General features: G+C 45.3%; 4 protein-coding genes across 4 annotated transcripts; 2 read left to right on the top strand and 2 right to left on the bottom strand.

The window, feature by feature from the left end:
* Positions 1–7,074: 7,074 nt before the first annotated feature.
* PG997_006690 (uncharacterized protein) lies at positions 7,075–8,650 on the top strand (the record flags this gene model as incomplete). The annotated part of the gene is made up of 4 exons (XM_066811005.1): positions 7,075–7,303; positions 7,399–7,887; positions 7,952–8,063; positions 8,125–8,650. The coding sequence occupies 4 exons, from the start codon at positions 7,075–7,077 to the stop codon at positions 8,648–8,650; spliced, it is 1,356 nt and encodes a 451-aa protein (XP_066669928.1).
* A 1,058-nt stretch (positions 8,651–9,708) lies between these two features.
* PG997_006689 (uncharacterized protein) lies at positions 9,709–10,077 on the bottom strand (the record flags this gene model as incomplete). The annotated part of the gene is made up of 2 exons (XM_066811004.1): positions 9,709–9,904; positions 10,013–10,077. The coding sequence occupies 2 exons, from the start codon at positions 10,075–10,077 to the stop codon at positions 9,709–9,711; spliced, it is 261 nt and encodes an 86-aa protein (XP_066669927.1).
* A 1,211-nt stretch (positions 10,078–11,288) lies between these two features.
* On the top strand, positions 11,289–13,943 carry PG997_006688 (uncharacterized protein; the record flags this gene model as incomplete). Its single annotated transcript, XM_066811003.1, has 7 exons — positions 11,289–11,455; positions 11,563–11,686; positions 11,745–11,788; positions 11,842–12,075; positions 12,172–13,324; positions 13,383–13,633; positions 13,883–13,943. The coding sequence occupies 7 exons, from the start codon at positions 11,289–11,291 to the stop codon at positions 13,941–13,943; spliced, it is 2,034 nt and encodes a 677-aa protein (XP_066669926.1).
* A 923-nt stretch (positions 13,944–14,866) lies between these two features.
* Positions 14,867–17,213, bottom strand: PG997_006687 (P-loop containing nucleoside triphosphate hydrolase protein; the record flags this gene model as incomplete). Its single annotated transcript, XM_066811002.1, has 3 exons — positions 14,867–16,771; positions 16,827–17,027; positions 17,121–17,213. 3 exons carry the CDS (start codon positions 17,211–17,213, stop codon positions 14,867–14,869), a joined length of 2,199 nt encoding a protein of 732 aa, XP_066669925.1.
* Between the last annotated feature and the right edge of the window lie 679 nt (positions 17,214–17,892).

Here is a 17,892-nt window from a genome sequence, read left to right as displayed (position 1 = left end):
CGGGCTAGGTGTAAGTATTTAAAGGCGTATATTTAACTTATTAATTACTTTATTAAAATTATAAGGTATTAAATTAAATACGTTAAATTTAAATTTAATATTAATTTCCGTAAAAATAATAAAATACGCGGCTTTAAACGCGATAAAAAACTCGAGCTTCGTAATATAATTAATCGAGGTTTTAATAAATAGCTCGATTTCTTTCGAATACGCGCGTTTTAAAGGCGAATAAAGTGCTACATTTAATAGCTAGAGTAAATAAGAAAAATAAAGAGGTATACTAAGCGTAATAATGCCGTTGTTTTTATAGTATACCTCGAATTCGGCCGAAATATAGCTCTTATAGCCGTCGAGGATTAAAAGCGATATAAACCCTTCGTTCGCGATTTAGTATATTTATCGAAATACTTAATTTAATTTAAACCTATTTTATTATTTACTTAACTATTCGAAATCGGTTTAATTACTTAATTACCCGGTAAATTATATTCGATAGCTTAGTTCGCTAAGTAATATTAACCTTAAATAATTAAGAACGGCGGGATATATTAACTTTACGAATTAATATATTTAATCGCCGTTAATTATTTTCGATTACTAAGCTAAACCGATTTCGCTTTCCTACGCTAATCGGCGCGTATTATAACGAGGATTAACTCGATTATATTTATTATAAAGCCGGTTTTATCGAAATTATATATATTTTTATTAACGATGCCGTATTTAGCTTTAATATTCGCGATTAGCCTAAACCAGCCGGAAATAACGTTCGGATTTTCGTAAAGGGCTCTCTAGTAATCGTATCGACGATTTATTCTAGTCTTAAAGTCTAGGTTACGGTTAATAAATCGCTTAACCCAGTGCTTACCGACGCGTTCGCCGCCGCGCGACATAGTAAAGAGATTAGCTATATTTTCCACACTAGCTATATTAAGAGGCATCCCTCGAATATTTAAATTAATTATATAATTACGAAGCACCTCCTTTTTAATCGGATTTAATTTTCGTTAAAAGTGTCCGATTTCGCGTTGTGAAGGTCGGCCGTAGAGTCGGTAATTTAAAGAAGTTCGTGGGATATTAAAAGCTTTCGCAGCAGCTTTTTAGCTAATATACTTTACGGGGTTTCGCGTTGTTTAAATCGTTAAATCGATCCGTTCTTTTAATAAAGGATTAAATATTATAATTATAGAATTAAGACGTATTAAAATTTAAAAATATAATCGGTCGAAAAAAGTGTCCCGGTATATAATATATCTCGCTTACTAATAAAACATGTTAATTATATATTATACGATTAATTATTTTTCGAAATTCGTAAACTTTTACGTTAACGACTACGTATCTCGTCGTAAAATACTATCGCGAGGCCGATAACGTAAAGTTATATAAGGGACATTATATATTCGCGCTACGGCTCGTATATATAAATTAGGGTTTTTTAAAGCGCTTAAAACGCTAATTATATATCGTTCTCTTTTTTATTAATTTATTATCGTAAGTAATAAAAATATAAAGCATAAAATATAAATTATATAGAATTAAAAAAAAGTGTTTAATTAAACCGTGGATTACGTTATATTAACTTTATAAATTAATATATTTAATCGTTATTAATTATTCTCGATTATTAAATTAAATTAATTTCGCCTTTCTACGTTAATCGGCGCGTATTATAACGAGGGTTAACCCGATTATACTTATTATAAAGCTAGTTTTATTAAAATTATATATATCCTTATTAATAATACCGTATTTAACTTTAATATTTATAATTAACGTAGTTTATTATTAAGTCGAATATATTATTAAGTCGGACATTTTTTTTATATTTCGACACTTTTATATAAATTTATTTAATTATAACGTTTTAAATTAATTAAAATTATTCGCTATCCGATTCGCTACTTAATTTTATATCTTTTTTATATATTCGCGTATTGTGACCGGTTTCGCCGCAGTTGCTATAGCGCTTACCGCCCGTCGCGCGTCGTTTTAACGAGCTACTATTTTCGCTTTCGCCGGTCGGTGGATATTTCCCCTTTGCCTTTTCGTCCTGTAGCGCTTAAGATTCTTTAATGGTAAAGGCTCCTTTAAGCTGGACTCGTAATTTTTTAACTTTCCGGCGCTTCGAAAGGGCTAAATTAGTATTTTAAAAGGTATGGACCGAATTTTTTAATATGGTTACTTTATAAGCTATTCGGGTTATACCTTTCGTTATTTAATTTACCGTATTTAAAATTAACGTTAAAAAACTTTTTTAATAAGTAAACACCCTTTTTTTAATATAAATAAAATATTTAGTCGTTTATTACGAGTTAAACGGCGTTTAGGGGTTATATATACTTAAAATCCCGGGTCGCGATTATTTCGGTGTAAACGTTCGAAGTTATATATTTAATTTATTTATTACTTCGTTTAAATAGTAAGGTATTAAGCCGGATACGCTGAATTTAAATTTAATATTAGTTTTCGTAAAAATAATAAAATGTGCGGCCTTAAACGCGATAAAGAACTTAAGCTTTATAATATAATTTATCGAAGCTTTAATAAATAGCTCGATTTCCTTCGAATAAGCACGTTTTAAAGGCGAATAAAGTGCTATATCGAGAGGTTAAAACAGGTGCGATAAATGAGGAGTTATATTAATAATAATAATGTTATTATTTTAGTAGTATACCTCGAATTCGGCCGAAATATAACTCTCGTGGCCGTCGAGAATTAAAAGGCGGTAGCGACTTTTTATTTATAATTTAATATGTTTATCGAAGTGCTTAATTTAATTTAAACCTATTTCGTTATTAGTTTATTTATTAGAAATCGGTTTAATTATTTAATCGCTTAGTAAGCTATTTTCGCGCGATTAGTTCGCGAGGTAATATTAGCCTTAAACGATTAAAAAGGCGGAATACATTAGTTTTATAAATTAATATATTTAATAGCCGTCGATTATTCCCGATTATTAAGTTAGACCGATTTCGTCTTTTTATATTAATTAGCGCGTATTACGACGAATATTAATTTAATTATATTTATTATAAAGCCGGTCTTATCGAAATTTTATATATCCTCGTCGACGATACCGTATTTAGTTTTAATATTAATAATTAAGCTAAACTAGCCGGAAATAATTTTCGGATTTTTATAAAAAACTTTTTAATAGTCGTACCGACGGTTTATTTTAGTTTTAAAGTCCGGGTTACGGTCGATAAAGCGCTTAGCCCAGTGCTTACCGACGCGGTCGCTGCCGCGCGACGCGATAAGGAAATTAATTATATTTTCCACACCAGCTATTTTTAAAGGCATTTCTCGGGTATCTAGATTAATTATATGCTTACGAAGCACCTTTTTTTTAATCGTATTTAATTTATGTTTTAAATATCGGATTTCGCGTTATATAGTTCGGCCGTAAAATCGGTCACTAAGGGTAAATAATAAAACGACGTAGTGTTTCGCCGTAGCTCTTTAATTAATTTAGGTTAAACCGTTTCGTAACGCTTAAATTATTAAAGTTATCCGCTCTTTTTAAAATAAATAAAGCATTATAATTATAAAGTTATTATAACGTGGTTTATTATTACGCGACGTATATTACTTAGCGACGTATTTAAATTTAATTTTAATATAATTAAAGTTTAACGCGTAATATCTTTATAATTATAATGTTTAATTAATCCTAAGAAAATCGGATAGTTTTAATAATTTAAGCGACACGAAACGGACCGAATTAAATAAATTAAAAAGTAGCAGTAAAAGCTTATAATATACCCGAATCGACTTTACGTTATTAAATTTACGGCCGAATTTTAAAACGCGAAATCCGATTAAAACGACGTAAATTAAATTTAATTAAAAAAGAGGTATTTCGTAAGTATATAATTAATCTAAATATCCGAGGAATGGCTCTCGATTTCGCTAGTATAGAAAATATAGCTAATCTCTTTACCGCGTCGCGCGGCGGCGACCGCGTCGGTAAGCACTGGGTCAGGCGCTTTATTAACCGTAACCCGGATTTAAAGATTAAAATAAATCGTCGGTACGATTATTAAAGGGTTTTTTGCGAAGATTTTAAAGTTATTTCCGGTTAGTTTATATTAATTACGAATATAAAGGCGAAATACGGGATCGTCGACGAAAATATTTAAAATTTCGACGAAACCGGCTTTATAATAAATATAATCGGGTTAATACTCGTCATAATACGCGCCGAGCGGCGTGAAAAAGCGAAATCGGTTTAGTTTAATAATCGGGAATAAACAACGGCGATTAAATGCATTAATTCGTAAAGCTAGTATATTTCGCCGTTTTTAATCGTTTAAAGCTAATATTACCTCGCGAATTAGTCCCACGAAACCGATTTACCGGGCGACTAAATAATTAAACCGACTTCTAATAGTTAAACTAATAACGAAATAGGTTTAAACTAAATTAAACATTTTAATAAATATATTAAAGCGTAAATAAAAGGTTCCCACCGCCTTTTAATTATCGATAACTACGAAAGCTATATTTCGGCCGAATTTAAAATATACTACTAGGATAATAATATTATTATACTCGGTATGCCTCTTTATTTATTTTACTTACTTTAATTACTCGATATAGCACTTTATTCGGCTTTAAAGCGTGCCCATTTAAAGGAAATCGAGCTATTTATTAAGGCCTCGATAAATTACATTACGAAGCTCGAGTTTTTTATCGCCTTTAAGGCCGCGTATTTCGCTATTTTTATAGAAAATAATATTAAATCCGGATTTAGCGTTTTTAATTTAATCCCTTATAATTTCGACGAAGTAATTAATAAATTAACTATACGTTTTTAAACGCTTATATTTAATTTATTTCGTCCGGGAACGGTTAATACTTACGACCCTTAAACGCCGTTTAACCTTTAATAAATAACTAAGTATTCTATTTATATTAAAAAAAAAGTGTTTATTTATTAAAAAAGCTCTCCGACGCCGATTTTAAATACGGTAGATTAAATAGCGAAGAGTATAACTAAAATAGCTTATAAAATAACCCTTATGCGCGATAAAATATATATATTAAAAGAGGTTAATTTAATATTTTCTAAGCGCCGGAGAACTAAAAAATCGCGAGTTTAATTTAGAGAAGCCCTTATTATTAAGGAATCTCAATAGCTATAGGACGAAAAGGTAAAAAGGAAGCGTTTAGCGCCCGATAAAGGTAAAAATAAAAGTTCGTTAAAGCGGAGGGCGACCGGTGAAAGGCGCTGTGGTGTTTACGGCGAGATAGGTTACAATGCGCGAACATACGAAAAAGATATAAAATTAAGCGAGGAATCGGATAACGAGTAATTTTAATTAATTTTAAGTGTTATAATTAAATTAATTAATATAAAAGGTCGAGAAGTAGAAAAAGTGCGTTGTTAAGTAATATACGTCGCGTAGTAATAAACCACGTTATATTAAAATTTAATTAAATAAGTCGATAATAAAAGTGTCCGATTTAATAATATATCCGACTTAATAATAAACCACGTTATTAGTTTTACCAGTTTTAATCAAGTGCACACGGTTGTTCGCGCGTCTAAAAAGCCGCTGTGGCCGTTACTGGCGGGCCCCTGGGCGTTTTAGGGGCTTCGGGGGTTTCCAATCAGGCTACAGGGCCTGGGAGGCAGCGCCAAGCGAATTAAGTGCCCTGTGGCACCGAAAATGCATCCCCGAATGACAACAACGGAGCGTCTTTTACAACTTGAGATATCAAGACAGCGCCCCAAGTAATGTACAGCAGCCTGGCAGCACCCTATTCGCATCCACAGTCCGATATTGAGTGGATATCGAGAGGTGCATGCCTTGCCTTGGCAGGACCGCGGAGTCAACAATCTGCATAAATCACCGACTACCCATAAGATGCACTCTGGACGCATTGACCAAAGGGTTGAGAGCATGATGTTTACAATCGCGATGTGGCCCCTCGCACAAAAAGAACTAGTCAGCTATCCGAGAGCGTCACTCTGTTTGCCCGCTGGATTCCGCCGCGCATGGAACCTTGGGCAAACACATGGCCACTTCCTGGAAATTCTGTGATTGTCGGCCTCGTCCTGGTCGCGACTCAATTCGAATTGTTGCCGCCGAGAGCTTCCAGTGTTGAGATGACAGAAGCTTATTTGCGGTCGTTGAATCCTTCCTCGGTCGGCCCACGTTTTTCACCGACGGCGCCAGCCGGTTTGGCAGCTTGGGTTATTGAAGTCGATTGATGGAACATTGGACGATGCACAACGATGAGAGACAAGTTGATCGGATCATGTTTCTAACCTTCCAGCAAGTGTGTTTTAGTATTCGCCTTAATTGAGTCGCGATGCGGATCTAATGCATTGCCACGACGGTAACTCTCAGCCCTGGAGGATTAAAGAAGATCCGGCCTGTCCAAAAGCTCGATCCAGCCGTTTGGGCCCGGATTGCGGGTGAAGCCTACAGAAGCCCCGCTGTAAGCCTGCCAGTCAGCAGAGTCAGCAGTTCAGCACCGAACCACCCTCGTACGCTTTTGCTGCCGTTCCCCAACAAATGCCACCCCAACACTGAAGACTGGCCGACGGGAATCGGGGGATCACATGTTTCTTACATCTGCCTTTCCCCGATTGGACCCGGCGCTTGGGACCCCAATCAGTAGGTGCACCAGATGCACTCGCCGAGACACCGAGACGCCTGTCCGTTGCGCTATCAAAGCTGTCGAGCTGGCTTCCGCTTGGGGCAACTTGGGGCTCTAGGGCTAGTAGGGGTCCTGCCGAATCCAGCCCATCCCAACCATCTCGGCTGTTTCTCCATCATGGCCGGGCCAGACCTGCACTGCTGATCAACCCCGCCAAACCGCCACATTCGCATGGTAGAGAAGATTTGTTGTATATCGACATTTGTTGAATTCGCCTATGACGGAAGGGTACGGTAACAAATCGCTAGACTAAGTAGTAGGATATCGTTCATATATCAAGGGTTTGGCACTCTCGCTGCTCCCCGGAATGTATGTAGCTTTGTTCAGTATCTCTAGCATATCTCTTTGACTATCTCCCATAATTAGGTCAAGCCACTCTCGTCTTGGCCTTCTACTTTGAAGATGGCGGCATCCAAAGCCAACAAGATGGCGGCGCCCAAAGTGCCACACATCAGTGAACAGCCAGTCACATTACGAAACTGGTATCAGCACCTCAACTGGTTGAACATTTACTTCGTCATCATAATACCTACCATTGGCTTCATCGGCGCCTACTTCGTGCCGCTCCAGACCTACACCTTCATCTTCGCCGTGGCGTACTACTTCAACAGCGGTCTGGGTGTCACTGCAGGTGAGCTAAAACTCTAAACCCCACGACTGCTACCCTCCTTGCCTGCCACATGAAGACTAACAACAAGCCACCACGTGGCGATACCCCCTTTCTAGGTTACCACCGTCTCTGGTCGCACACGTGCTACAAAGCCACCCTCCCGCTGCAGATCTACCTCTGCGCCGTCGGCACCGCGGCCGTCGAGGGCTCCATCCGGAAGTGGTCACGCGAGCACCGGTCCCACCACCGCTACACCGACACGGACAAGGACCCCTACTCGGTCAAGAAGGGCCTCTGGTACTCGCACATGGGCTGGATGCTGATGCAGCAGGACCCCAAGCGCATCGGCCGCTCCGACATCACCGACCTCAACGAGGACCCCCTCTGCGTCTGGCAGCACCGCCACTACGGCTCCCTCGTCCTCCTCATGGCCTACGTCCTGCCCGCCGTCGTCTGCGGGCTCGGCTGGGGCGACTGGTGGGGCGGTCTCATCTACGCCGGCATGCTTCGTGTTTGCTTCATCCAGCAGGCTACCTTCTGCATCAACTCGTTGGCGCACGTCCTCGGTGACCAGCCCTTCGATGATCGCAACTCTCCTCGCGACAGTAAGTAACTCACACAAGCCTGGAACCCATGCTGAACGGTGCTGATGCGATTGTCCTATTACAGACTGGATCACTGCTCTCGTCACTCTTGGTGAGGGTTACCACAACTTCCACCACGAATTCCCTTCGGATTACCGCAACGCTATCCAATGGTATCAGTATGACCCCACCAAATGGTAAATATCCCCTCATCCAATATCCAGGATACACAAAACTGACCGTGGTTCTGTCGTACAGGATGATCTGGCTATGGAAGCAGGTCGGTCTCGCCTACGACCTCAAGACCTTCCGCCAGAACGAGATCGAAAAAGGCCGCGTCCAGCAGCAGCAGAAGAAGCTGGACCAGCGCCGCGCCAAGCTCGACTGGGGCGTACCTCTCGAGAAGCTGCCCGTCATGTCGTGGAGCGAGTACACCGCCGAGGCCCAGAACCCGGACTCGGGCCGTGCCCTTGTCGCTATCGCGGGTGTGATCCACGACGTGTCCTCGTTCATTGCTGACCACCCGGGCGGTAAGGCACTGATCGGGTCTGCGGTCGGCAAGGATGCCACGGCTATCTTCAACGGGGCGTTTATAACCACTCCAATGCGGCGCACAACTTGCTGTCGACGATGCGGGTTGGTGTCCTGCGCGGTGGTGGCGAGGTCGAAATTTGGAAGAATAGCCGGTCCGCCGCGGCGTCGCAGAAGTCGCTCGAGTCGATGCTCCGCAACGAGTGCAGCCAACGGACACGAGTCGCGGCTTCGTCATGAGACTGCTTTGTAGGTCCGGGGATAAGTTGGAGAAAAGAGGTTGAATCAGAGGCTAAGGGCGGTATTCAAACCTAGAGCCTTAAGTGCTGAGGAACCAATGTCATAGTCGAGTATGAGCCCGGACATGGTTGGAAGGCGTTGTTTTTGCATGTTTTGGGGTTTGTAGGGCGTTCAAAGAGTTCAAGTCGGGCCAATCGAATTACACGGTTGAGCATAAAGTTAGATTTTAAGGAATAGTGGAACTCAAATCAAACAACGCTTCCGTTTTCAAGTCGTGACTCAGTCGGCTTCTCTACCGAGGACAGAGCTTCTAACTCCTAGTCACATATCACCCTCATGGGGAGAACGCTGCCTTTAGTGTAACAGGTACTTTTTCGCAAATACGCGATGCATCCATTTGTCTAATTAGGCATGACTCCCAGTAGAATAACCACTGTGCCCAGTCGGATACACATTATACCACGGCATTTAATATACCTTAATGTATATAGGACGAATGGTACAGTGGGGCAGCGCTGTCGCTATTAAGGGGATATGTTAGTCTAGGTCGAATAGCCCTATTCTTGGAAAACAGTTGATGGGACGCCACGAGGGTGGAGTCAAGAAGGATAATGGGACACAGCAATTTCACTTCCCTACATTTAATGCGAGGTATCTCGTAAAGATTTTGCAGATATCTTGTATGTAAAAAGGCTGGCCTACGTTAGGAACTGCCAGGACAATGCCAGGCATACGAGTGGGACTGCGTATGTTGATAAACATGGGAGATAGTAGAGAAAGGGGTAAAAACACTTTCCATGCTACTAATAGACTGATCTAAAGTCCTGAAGGGTGCCGACAGGTCACACTCGCCGTAAGCACCTGGATCAGTAGATGTTAAAAGGCAGATACTTTATTGGAGACGTTCAATGAACTACGTCAGGGAAGCATTGCCAGTGCCATTGGGATTAAGCTACGTCGTTGGAATCCCACCATTCAAAACACAGATTCCTTCTCCCCTCAGACACCAACTGCGTCATTTCCGCCACATGTGATGTTGTGTCTATAGACTCCAGCGCATTAAGAGGGATCCTACTGACCACCGCCATTGTGATCGTCGAACTGACTTCCAATCCCTTGCAGGTAGTCCTGAGTGTCGTGACTGGAGCCGTCACCTCCGCCATTGGGCCCCTGATCGGTAGTGTGATCCTGAGCATCTGAGGACATCGTGGATGGCGTAGGACTCGTGTTGACGATCAGACTGGAGCTCGTACTTCGCTTCGAGGACCTAGTAGTATAGAGGGCGCACCCAAGTTAGTCACAGGCCTCATGTTTAGTTGGTCCGTTGAAGGACTTCGACGGCAGGGGTATGCTTCTGCGAGGTATTTCCACTGACTGTTTCTTCTTATGTCCACTACACTTCTCCTGGGGTGAGGTGGACGTCTTGGACGTGCTAGGCATCTTCGAACAAGTACGCGTATTTAGGATGATATGTATATATCAGATGTGATTTGTATCAGGACTGAGATGATGGTAGAGGAGCTGGGTTGGCATGAACTATTGACTGGACTTTCATGGGGCTTTTAGTGGTTTATATATTCGAGAAATGCATGTTCGGGGAGAGAGAACGAGAGCTTATGACAGAGCGAACCAAGGAGGGCCGAAGGCATTGAGGCATACTGATGGGAATCCAGTGGTGGTGTGACTTCGCTGAAAGCCCTAGGGGGTAGGCAGCCATCTTCTCGAACATACTAAATTAAAAAAAGGAGAAGAAAAAAACAGCTTCCAAGGATTTCGAGCCTCCTTGCCAACGCAACAGGGACGCGAGAGAGCATGTACCGTCATTGTGCTTTCCGAACCAAGTGCCTCATATTGGACAATGGTCTTTTGTTACTTGTGTAGCCGCTATCTGCTTGCTCAGATATTCGACACCGAAGGGTGGGACTCATTGTGGTTGCGTGGTGTTCTATATCCGGCCATGCGATGATATCTAGGGAGACTGGGTCTGATTGGATATTGGTCTTTTTGTCCTACGCTTGTACCTATGTACTCTTTCCTTGGATGACCTTAAACTGAAACCCAGTTATTAGGATCTGTAGCGAATCGGGCAAGGTAGGTGCTCGTTCGGTAAGTCGTGTTTCATCCCACCTAGAGGTGCATCCATACTCCGGCACGAGATCCGCCCGTTGCTGTGGCATTCGTACAGTAGGCCTCGCAACCGTCGGACCCACCATACGTCTTCGATACGACATGCTTATTGGATTCTGTACTTTTGTTCGACATGGGTATGAGTAGTCATAGCTACAGCCTGCCTCTATTATGGAGGGTAGGAGCCCCTGCCACCACTATCGGGCATGTTAGGTATGGCCGAATCTGCACCTTCCGATGCAGATCATCGATGGCAGTACTAGGGGATTCCCTTCATGCCCCTTCATTGGCCAGTGGCCTTTTGTAGAGCCAGATAGGCATTCGAAGTGCGCAGCCGGGTCCTCGATTGAGCACTAACCCCAACTTACTGCCTGACACGCCTGATTTATGTCAGGCTGGGGCAGACAACGAAAGGATACATAAACACCGCCCGATTCCACAGTCCCGAACCTCGAAGCAAGCCACCCACCCTCTCTCCAATTCCTCAATCTCTTGGATGCCTCATCAAATACCTGCATTCCATCATGGATCCCACAGGCTCAAATGAGCATGATCGTCGATATTTACAAATCAAATTCTCCCAACGATGGGACTACCATCGCGACACAATCCGGAAGATGTACATTGACGATGGACTCTCCACCAAGCATATTGCCTTGAAGATGAAGGAGGAATACATGTTTGATGCAGAGTAAGCACCCACACTTTGGTCGCTCTCCAACTGCCTTTCATCTACAGCCATGGTTTTCTTTCAACGTACCTCCTTTCCAGATGAATACCTGTCCCTAATCGTACCAGTGTCCGACAATACAAGTACCACATCAGCAAATGGGGATTGAACAAGAACATCTCGTCCACTGCCAAAGAACAAGCCATCAAAGCCCTCGAGAAGAGACAGCGAAAAGGAACAGCCACCGGGGAGGTTCGGTACAAAGGTGAACCCGTCGACAAGAAGAAGCTCAGACGGCACCTAATTACAGGCAATGTCTCGTGTCGAGCCAAAGCTGTCTTCTGATGCAATCATGTAGGTTTTGCACCCATCTGCTCTGTGAAATGTTTTAACTCATTAATGCAAAGTTTCGCTCGTTCGGACTTCCCTACCCAAGTACATTCGGCTATGCTTGATGCAATAGACCACCAATCCCCAGCCGGATTAACACCAAGTGCCATATCCGTGCTCAGTCCACCTCAGATGCCACCGGGGTCGTCTCCTGCCACAGTCTTGCCACTCAACAACGCTCCTACGCCGACCACAATCGCAATCCGAGACAGAACCTGGAATGATCGGGCAACAAGTCTACTAGAAGGGCGGTATGGGGACTTTTTGGGAAACATGTCTACGAAAGAGCGAAGGTCTGGCATCCCCCTAAGCTGCTTTTTGTACACAATAAGCTGATTACCTGTTAGAATATCAATAGCATGGCTAGACCAGTTCTGGCACTTTTCCTTCAAAACGTTCAAACACTGGGGGAAAGGTCCCAGGTACTGGACAGCAACTATGCTGCAATTTGACGATCTGCTCAATATGGCACCTTCACCAAATACCCCTGGTGCCATCACTAGTTCTCATGAACATGCTTCGAGCGTATATAGTGCCTCTCCCAAAGGTCATGGCCACCTTCAACCCGCTGCTTTGTGTCGGTGGAGTTTCCACCTCACTGACGAAGCGATTTTCGACGATGAGGCACGATCGCCTCCCACAGAGCCATCAGACCAATACGATGCAAACAACCCAGACGGATGGCCATCGTGGCCAATGGAGTCGCCACCTGCCAATCCGGTAACATATCTCCAAGAAGCCCTACGTACGAATGCGTTCAGCAACATTGAAGATGATCAGCTGCCCCTTTCTTCCACTCAGGTAGCCAAAGCAGCTGCACAATCCCCGGAAGAACTGCTGATTGAATCCGTCGGGTTTGCCATCATGGCTCGTAATGTCGAACTGCTAGGCGATATATTAAGACGCAATGCAAGTTCCGATGACTTCAAACTTAGGAAGTTATACCCATTCCATCTGGCAGCCAGTTACCTTGATGGCGCCAGGTCCTGTTGCAGTATCATGAACACATTGGTTTGTGATACCACTGCACACAACAAAATCAATAGCCTATTTATCAACAACTTGGGGCATACCGTCCTGGACGCTCTTATGATGACTATACTCAAGGCTCACTCTTCATGCTCACCCGAAGTCGTCGATGGAGAGTTCCGAGGGCAACAGCAATTTGCTGGGGCAGAGGTAGATCCATGCGGCCGCTGGGATGCTGACTCACCCTGCCTCCGACACTCCAACGCATCTTCACGAGACCATATCCCCCATTCGTGGAAGCACATGTTCTGTCACACTTCGGTCCAAGCCATATGCCATTCAATTACCAGCGTGTACCAATCTTCCGGAGCACCGGACATCGGGACTCGGAGTGGGCTCTTCGTCATATCATGTGGTCACTGCGGCAATCGGCTAGAGCCTCTGCCTTTGCATACGCTGGTACTTACAACATTATTTCTTGCTCAAAACTCTTGCGAGGGCGAAACACTTTTCGGATCTCTGGCCTGTCTCGTATGCCTCCTCGTGTATCGAGCGGACCCACATATGAAGGCTGATATTTCCGTTTCAGGCTCTCCTTGGAGTTGATGATGGAGAGGAATGTACGCACCAAGCTCTCGATCCACTTCAGCTTGCTTTATGCGTGCCTCAATCAGTTTCAACAACTTGGTCCAAAGAGGTGCAACTCGGCTGGGCCGTCTTTATCACTGTTTTACAGCGTGCCCAGCAAAACGAGTGGGAAAGCGAAGAACTCAGCGAATACCAAAAGGAAGAACATGAACAGTATTTAGAGGAGGTCCGCAAATGCCACAAGGCCCATCGGTATGGGAACAGAAATCTCCATAGATCCATTGGAGTTCTTTGGGCGAGTATTCAGACGGAATATTTGACATATCGGAGGCTTGAAGAAGGAGACCCTTGGATATCTGAGAACTTTTCAATGATCTCTATCATAAACGACTTGAATTGGGGTCAGAAACTAACATCATTACCACTCATCAAACGCCAAATGATGAAACGGCATTGTTTCTGTGGCCGGTTTCATTTCGAGCACCGGGGTACCAATAGTAGTTGGGGCGAAATCCCAACCGCTGAGGATGCATGCGCGTTTTACTTCTCCAACATGGACTAGAAATGGTCCCTATCCCCACCAAGGTCTCTTTTACTTTCTATCGACGTCGATGTTGTATAGTAAGAGACTTTGCGATATTCTCTTTGCTCAGTTGAATGATATCATGGCCTATCGTTTCAGTATCACCAAGATCGGAGTTTCTAACTTGTCTTTTTCTTTCACTTCTCCAACCAAGATGCTGGGATTAATAACGTTGGTGTTAATAAAAGATCTGTCCTTTGGTACGAGTTCAAGGTCATGAGTCTGTGAAGCGCCACTGTCCCTGAAGAATGAGGCCAGTAAACAGACATGTCAATTTTGATACGCATCCATGTCACAAACGTTCCAAGTGTTCTGTTGTTAAAGATGCCGCAATTGCTATGGAGGCTCAATAAATCTAAATGGTCTACATCGCCCTTTATAAATATTACTCGTTGCCAAAGATAGAAGATGGAACTGTTGGATTAAATGTCAAAACTACGCGTGGAAGTCAGGGGGACTTCCAAGTGTAATACACACAGTTGGTGCGGAGCGCATTACGCCCCCTGTTCAACACTCTGCTAGTCGTTACGTCGCGTTAGTGAAGTAAACAATTTGATGACACCCTAAGGTTGCTTAATCTCAAATAACCTTTGTCCGAATAGCTGGTAAAATTCAATGAAATAATAATTTCCTGAAAAAGACTTGTACCGAATATATCCACGACGAAACTCTGGAAAATGTGTATGATACACATTGTAAGCAAACTATCCGCTTGAGTTTTATCCCTATCTCGTATGCAGTACTGTCTAGGTACGTTTGCTCTATGCTACAAAGCGAATACCCAACGCCGACTCCATGTCCCAACGCATCATCTCGCTCATCAAATCGTGACCCTGAAATTTGCAAACGAAAAGAAGAAGGGAAAACCAAAACAGTCCCACTACAAAAACATAGCTCGCTGATCAGCATCTTTCCTGGAAGCCCCCCGGCGCCGTGTAATCAATCCCACTAAGGTTCGTCAGGTCCGCCTCGAAGCGGGCCTGGATCTTGGTGACCTCCTGCAGCTGCTCCATATTGAGGGGCTTGCCCTCAAAGGCCGCCAGGCTCTCGGCCGCCTTGATGACGTTCTTGATCTGCCGGCCGTTGAGGTCGTGATCGGCGAGGATTGCGATGTCCTTCTCGCTGACGAGGGGCTTCTTGGTTGCGTCTGCATCGTCGTCGCCCTCGCCACCACGGGGCACGCGAGCCAGGAAGCTGCGCCAGATCTGCAGCCGCGACTCCTGCGACAGATTGGTGTAGCGGATGGGGATATGAATGCGGCTCTTGAAGGCCTCGTCGAACGAGGAGACGCGGTTCGTGGTCAGGAACAGGATGCCGGAAAAGTACTCCAGCAGGCGCAGGAAGACGCTGACCATGGCGTTGCGGTGCAAATTATGCGGCGACCGCTCCTCCAGGAACACGTCGGCCTCATCGATGAGCAACACAGCGCGCCAGGTCGCCGTCATGCGCATGATGCGTGCCAACGCGCGGTCGAGGTTGCTGGCGTCCACGCCCAGGTCGCCCGACGACACCATATAGAGCGGACGCTGGACGAACTCAGCCACGCATTCCGCCGTCAGCGTCTTGCCCACGCCGGGCGGGCCGTGCAGCACGCACACCAAGCCCTGCCCCTTGCCCTTCACAATGTCGTCGAAGCTGGATTGCTTCGTCGAGTGCATCGACACCAGCGCCTGCACGGTCCGCTTCGTGCCCGAGTCAAGCACCAGCTCGTCGAAGCACCGCTTGTTCCACACAATCTCCGAGAGTTCTTCCACGAAGAAATCCAGGAACTCCTTGTTGGCGAAGGCGTATCCGCGCACCAGCGGCGTGGCGATAATGGCCTCCTCGTCTGTCAGCGGCCGCAGCTCCGGCTTCTCCTTCGCTCCCTTGATCGTCATATCGGCTGCGTTTCGCCGCAATGCGCGCTTCTCCGCTCGTCGCTCAGCAGTCTCCTCGTCCCGTGGCGGCAGCTCCTTCACGTTGAAAGCGTGGTTGGGCCTTTCTTCATGGAAGGTCTTGCAGTCGATCATGACGCGACTGTTCACGTGGATTCGCTGAATGCCATTGCTATCACGCTTCAAAGCCACGCCGTTGTAGTGTAGAAAGTGCTGACCGGTGTAGCCTTCCATCATCCGTCCACGCTTCAACAGTTGCTCACGCTCCGCTTCTGCGTCCTCCATAAGCGCTAGTGGCATCGTGCTGAGTTCGGATAGCTCGCGAGTGCCAGTGTACTTTGGGAGGAAGAGTTCGACGCTGCGCGTGCCCACGTCCTCGCCATCGAAGTCAATGTACTCGACGCGCAGTACCAGGCCGGTGGATTCGTCCTCGCCATAGTCGTCGGCCTCCCAGTGATCCCAGACGCGAAAGGCGCGGGGGCTGTTTAGCATCTTGGCATGGACAAGCGTTCCGGGACAGAAGAGTGTCCAGAGCTTGTCGAATGCGATGGCTTTGACTTGGTTGGCGATGCAGCGCTCGTAGGCGGTGATCTCGAGCTCGAAATGCTTCTTGATCCAGTCCAGCAGCATGGTCAGTTGCTTGACGGACTCATCGTCGCCTGCCGCCTTGAAGCGTGACATGCCCTCGGCCTCGAGCTCTTTGCGGTAGTGGAAGAGACAGTGGTAGGGGGCACTAATCTGGACGTCCTCGACATCGATGGGCTCGCATGGGTAATTGCCAATAACGTCGTACACCAATTGCCGCAAGGACCTTGGGTTGATGTACATACGTGTTTCGTCCATGATATCGCCGTAATCAAAGTGTCGCACAATGCAGAAAGCGTACAGACGCCACCAGTCCTTCTGCTCGGGCTTCTCGATCTCGTCCTTGCGCTAAAGGTATGAAGTCAGTAGTGCGTAACGGGAGAGCTGGGGGTGGGTTGCTTGCCTCGGCAAAAAACGCCTCATCCTTGTCGTCGTACTTGCGGTCCAGATGCTTGATTTCGCACTTCATGGTCTGGTCTTGGGATTCCTTGTCCTTTTCGGCGTCGCCTTCCTTCTTGTCCGCCTTCTCATCCTCCTTCTGTTCCTTGGTCTTGGAATCTGTGGATGCATCCTTCTTGTCTTCGGCCTTCTCCTTCACGGCTTCCTTGGAACGGAGCTGGCAGCAACAGCAGCATTTTTGGTGTTGCTGCTCTTCGACATGTGCGTGGCCGTTTGTGGTGGCTGCAAGGGAAGTTACCTTCTCCGTGGCTTCAGTTTTGTCTTCCTTGGGTCGAAGTGCTACTCCGGTGGTTCCATTGGAAACCTCGTCGTCAACAACGCCAGGCGCCATGGTGTGCTGAGGTTGGCAAGGTAAAGATGGAAGGTGTGTGATGTTATTGATGATGTCGGGGTGTTGAACCAAACAAGTTAGTGGGGCACTTCTCAAATGTGGTGCTGGGGTGTTAGACTGGGTGGATAGCAGCACGTCAAGTCTGAGACGAAATAAAATATTAGATGTGTAGTATCAGGGTGAACCAAATTGGGGGACATAGGCATTTAAATAATGCAGGTGCTACTTAGGCAGCAAGGCCGGGTGCATTGAAAGTACTTGAATTCAAGTACAAAAGGCTTCATTTGATGTTCGTTGGTGGTCAAGCGGCGAAGAGTCATAGGCCGTGCCAATCGAGCCTACTCTAGACTTGACTGGTAGGGATGCCTTTGTTACACCTGTGAAAGTAGGTGCCCGCTGAACATTGATTCAGTTCAAGAAAAAAAAAGACCGTCCTCCGCTAGTTCGCCTTCCCCATTTCACCATGTGCTTCCAAAACCATTCATGCCTGTACGTTGGAGCACAACAAGAGACTGGTCAACGTTGTAGGTAGGCTCAGCAGGCTGCCGCTGCATCAGCACTGCCAGCGGCCCCACCAGGAGGCTTGCAGGCAACAATGGTTGCCTGGTTTAAGCCTGATTTTACAGACACACGCGCCACGAGGGAACAAAACACACCGCAGCCAGGACGTCAGCCTCAT

Source organism: Apiospora hydei (genome assembly GCF_038363865.1).
Source record: "Apiospora hydei strain CBS 114990 chromosome Unknown utg000005l_segment0_segment0, whole genome shotgun sequence".
Classification (NCBI taxonomy): domain Eukaryota; kingdom Fungi; phylum Ascomycota; class Sordariomycetes; order Amphisphaeriales; family Apiosporaceae; genus Apiospora; species Apiospora hydei.
Note: the sequence above shows the minus strand (reverse complement) of the source record. Positions and strands in the feature narration are given on the sequence as shown.